The 3,536-nt window shown below is 32.5% G+C and overlaps 1 protein-coding gene across 3 annotated transcripts; it reads left to right on the top strand.

Moving 5' to 3' along the window:
* Nucleotides 1-1,553: 1,553 nt before the first annotated feature.
* On the top strand, nt 1,554-2,997 carry LOC107962587 (vesicle-associated membrane protein 711). 3 transcript variants are annotated; one of them, XM_016899035.2, is made up of 4 exons: nt 1,554-2,045; nt 2,159-2,322; nt 2,421-2,602; nt 2,746-2,997. In XM_016899035.2, the coding sequence occupies exons 1-4, from the start codon at nt 1,820-1,822 to the stop codon at nt 2,879-2,881; spliced, it is 708 nt and encodes a 235-aa protein (XP_016754524.1). In that variant the 5' UTR covers nt 1,554-1,819; the 3' UTR covers nt 2,882-2,997. The 3 variants fall into 3 exon arrangements, with proteins under 3 accessions (XP_016754524.1, XP_016754525.1, XP_016754523.1); XM_016899036.2 differs by having other exon boundaries at nt 1,559-2,045; nt 2,132-2,322; nt 2,421-2,592; XM_016899034.2 differs by having other exon boundaries at nt 1,559-2,045; nt 2,132-2,322.
* The last annotated feature ends 539 nt before the right edge of the window (nt 2,998-3,536 follow it).

Below are 3,536 nucleotides of genomic sequence, written 5' to 3'. Positions count from 1 at the left end.
AAATGTAATACATTTACAAACCCCCAATCAATTATAATATAAAATTAAATTAATATAAAATACATCAAATGCAAAATTCATACAAAATTCACACGTAATGGGACGAAGATCTACACATTATAATTACACATGATAAGACTCAAATTTAAGTACTCAAAACCCAAAATCTTTACCTTAACCAATAAACAAAGCTTCATACACTAACATTACTAAAATTGATTCCAAATAAACTTGATAGAATAATTGATGCTATTGGTTTATATTTTGAGAAAAGTAGATAGGTATTTGAAGTTTGTGTCTCACAATTAAGGTAGTCAATACTATATTGGTGAATGTATCGTTTTTTTTTTCTAGAACTGGTACACACTGGTACTAGTCTGTTTCGATGTACTATATAAGATTTATCGATTTTTAAAAAAAAATTAACACATGCATATAAAAGTATTTACAAATATCAAATAAATGATACTGAATAAATTTTAAATATGAAATATCCATAAATTATATAAAATACTCATTAATAAACTCTACAAATTCAAATTTATCATTCAATAAATTCAAATTTAACAAGAAAAAAAAGCCGAAGGGTGACAAAATTTTTTAACAAAAGAAAATGAAAGATGAGTGAGTATTTTTTTCTTTGATAATTGCGCCAGTGAATTTTTTTTATTATATTTTAATTTTTATATTTTAAATGTGAGTATATTTTAAAAAATTTAAAATATTAAACTTTATTTTTTAGTGTAATATATTTTTTTATTGTTCAATACATTCCAATTAAGTCATTAACATAACAATAAATAGTTAAAAAATTATATTTTTTAATATTATTTATGCACCGATCAAAGCACTATATTTCAACTGATGCAACAAGAATTGACTGAAATGAGTTGGTGCAATCGATATGAATCAAAATTTTCATCAATATAGAAAAAACATATTATTTATTCCGTGTTAACATTAAAACGATGCAACCAACCGATACTACTGAAACTGATGTAAAACCAACCACTAAACATATTGTTTTTTAAAGCAAGTACCAAGATCAAATAATGATGATGTGAATGGCCTAATATATATATGTAGCAAAAATTTAGTAAAATTCGGTGATCATTCTTGACTTATTAACAATAATTCATTTTCATCCATGCCCTTTGAGATTTATATTTATCAACTAATGTTTCATTTTCATTTATTCCCCCCATGATTTGTATACCCAAATACACCTCAATGATACCAATGGACACCTACAATATGAGATGAAGACAAAAGAGACCACCTAAATTAGCAAAACAGAACATGGATTCACCACCACAGCCTTCATCCTAAAAATTGCATGGTTGTCTGAGACCACATCAAGCCGGACCAAACAACCCATAAAGATAATTAAATGTTATTAACTTAAAAAATTATAATATAAAATAGAGAAACTGTGTATTATATCAATTAAATTACGGGGAAAATATTAATGTTATGTTTAATTTTCCTTAAATTTTCACTTTTTGATTAATGATAAGAACTAAAATGTTAAATGAGTGAATTAATGATAAGAAGGCGTGTTACAGCTGGTTTTGCACCCTTTCTCTTCTGTTCATAATTCCTCTAACTTCAAACCATGTCCCTTGTAAGTAAGTGAGTGCACATGTCGTTTTCTCCGCCAAACTCGGACAACATTATTTTTCGAATTCAAATTTCAAGCGCTTTACCCTTTTTTTTTTCCGCACTGTTTTAATAAAAATCCTCCTCAACTTCCCCAACTCCAACTCCATTACTTCAGATCTGAATTCCCAAATATATTTGCACAATCCAGAGCAGAGTAATGGGGATATTGTACGGGATGGTAGCAAGGGGGCAGGTGGTGTTGGCCGAGTTCAGCGCAACTCAGACTAATGCCATTGCCAGCGTTGTAGCCAGGCTGATACTGGAGAAGATGAAAGAAGTGAAGAATAATAGTATTTCATCGTTTTCACATCATCCTTATATTTTTCATGTCAAGGGAACCGATGGTCTCACCGTTCTTTGCATGGCCGATGATGCCTCCGGAAGTAAGTCTATAGCTTACAAAATTCTTACCTATTTCTCCGTTTATTGTCCTTTACATACAAATTAAGGTTTTTCATAATATCTGTAGGGATAATCCCTTCCGCTTTCCTTGAAGATATCCATAAAAAATTTGTAAAGACATTTGGTCGTGCTGTTCATTCGGCTTCAGCTTATGCTATGAATGATGAATTCTCCAGGGTTCTATGTCAACAAATAGATCATTTCTCAAGAAACCCAAATGTTGATAGATTAAACCGTTTAAAAGGGGAGATGAACCAGGTTCATTTTCGAATTTATTTGTGTTCATTTGGTTGATCCTTGAAGTTTCAGGATTCAAGATTGATAAATTCCAATTTCATAAATTTGTACATATATAGGTACAGAGTGTATTGATTGACAATATTGAGAAAGCCTTGGAGAGAGGCGACCGCTTGGCGCTTCTTGTTGAAAAGGCTATAACAATGCAGCAGCCTATGCAGGGGAATAATAGTACAGTTGCGCTCAAAAGGAAAGCTCGTAGTTACAAAAATGCTATGTGGTGGAGAGATTGTAAGTTCACGTAAGTATGCTAAAAATATTCTATTCTTAACTGAAACGAAACGTGAAAGATTACTGGAGGTGGGTGGTGGATTGATTCCGTTTCAGTTCATGTAATTTCAAGAATGAGCTGTTGATGACGATGATGATGATGTTGTCTTGCAGGGCGACATTGATGCTGTTGTTTTTGCTGACCATCGTTTATGTTTCGCTCGCATTTGTTTGTAATGGCCTCTTTTTATCGTCCTGCTTCAATCATATGACAATGGCTTCCGTGGTTCCTCACATGTTTTATGAGTAGCTGTTAGCTGTAATCCCTAAATGCCTGTAATGATACAATTCGTTTAGAAATGTATGCATAAGCTGCAATTCAAAGAATATTACAAGAAGATATAAAAAGAGTGTCCTTTACATTTATGTCATTTGAGTTGAAAAAAAAGAGTATACACAACTTTTCCATTCATTAGCCCTGCCTTTAAGGCTTAAGCTTGGATTTTATAACCAAAGCTAGTTGAAGTTGTAATTTTTGCTAACTTGCCTTCTGGAATGAGCGAGTAAATTGCAGGGACTAAGCTCTAGCACTGGCATTTGTCAATCTTATCACTAATTTTCGAATATAATTAATGATCTTATTATCAGTCGAATTGTATTGCCAAACTACACTAGGAGGATTGACTTCCCCCTGGTATGCCATGGCAGCTAGCAGGGAAGCCACTAACATTAGGGTGTCGCATTTTCTTTCTAGCCAATCAGCATTGCTTTTAACCAACCTCTTGCCATCATTTCTTTTCTTAGGTTTCGGTATTGAATTTGATTGATCACATGTGGATAATAAGATCTTGGTCCTTATTGCCTTGAGTTGACCATTTGACAAAGGCTTATCTTTGGCATGTGTAGCTCCCATCCTTCCAAATAACTCCACAATCTCCTCCTTCACATCTCTTTGGATTTGTTAT

The sequence above is a fragment of the Gossypium hirsutum genome, chromosome A06, assembly GCF_007990345.1.
Source record: "Gossypium hirsutum isolate 1008001.06 chromosome A06, Gossypium_hirsutum_v2.1, whole genome shotgun sequence".
Lineage (NCBI taxonomy): Eukaryota > Viridiplantae > Streptophyta > Magnoliopsida > Malvales > Malvaceae > Gossypium > Gossypium hirsutum.
Note: the sequence above shows the minus strand (reverse complement) of the source record. Positions and strands in the feature narration are given on the sequence as shown.

Coding starts and splice junctions, on each gene's coding strand:
- LOC107962587 (XM_016899034.2), top strand. CDS start 1,820: ATGGGGATATTGTACGGGATGGTAGCAAGGGGGCAGGTGGTGTTGGCC. Junction 2,046..2,131: donor GGCCGATGATGCCTCCGGAA/GTAAGTCTATAG, acceptor TAATATCTGTAG/GGATAATCCCTTCCGCTTTC. Junction 2,603..2,745: donor TGGAGAGATTGTAAGTTCAC/GTAAGTATGCTA, acceptor GTTGTCTTGCAG/GGCGACATTGATGCTGTTGT.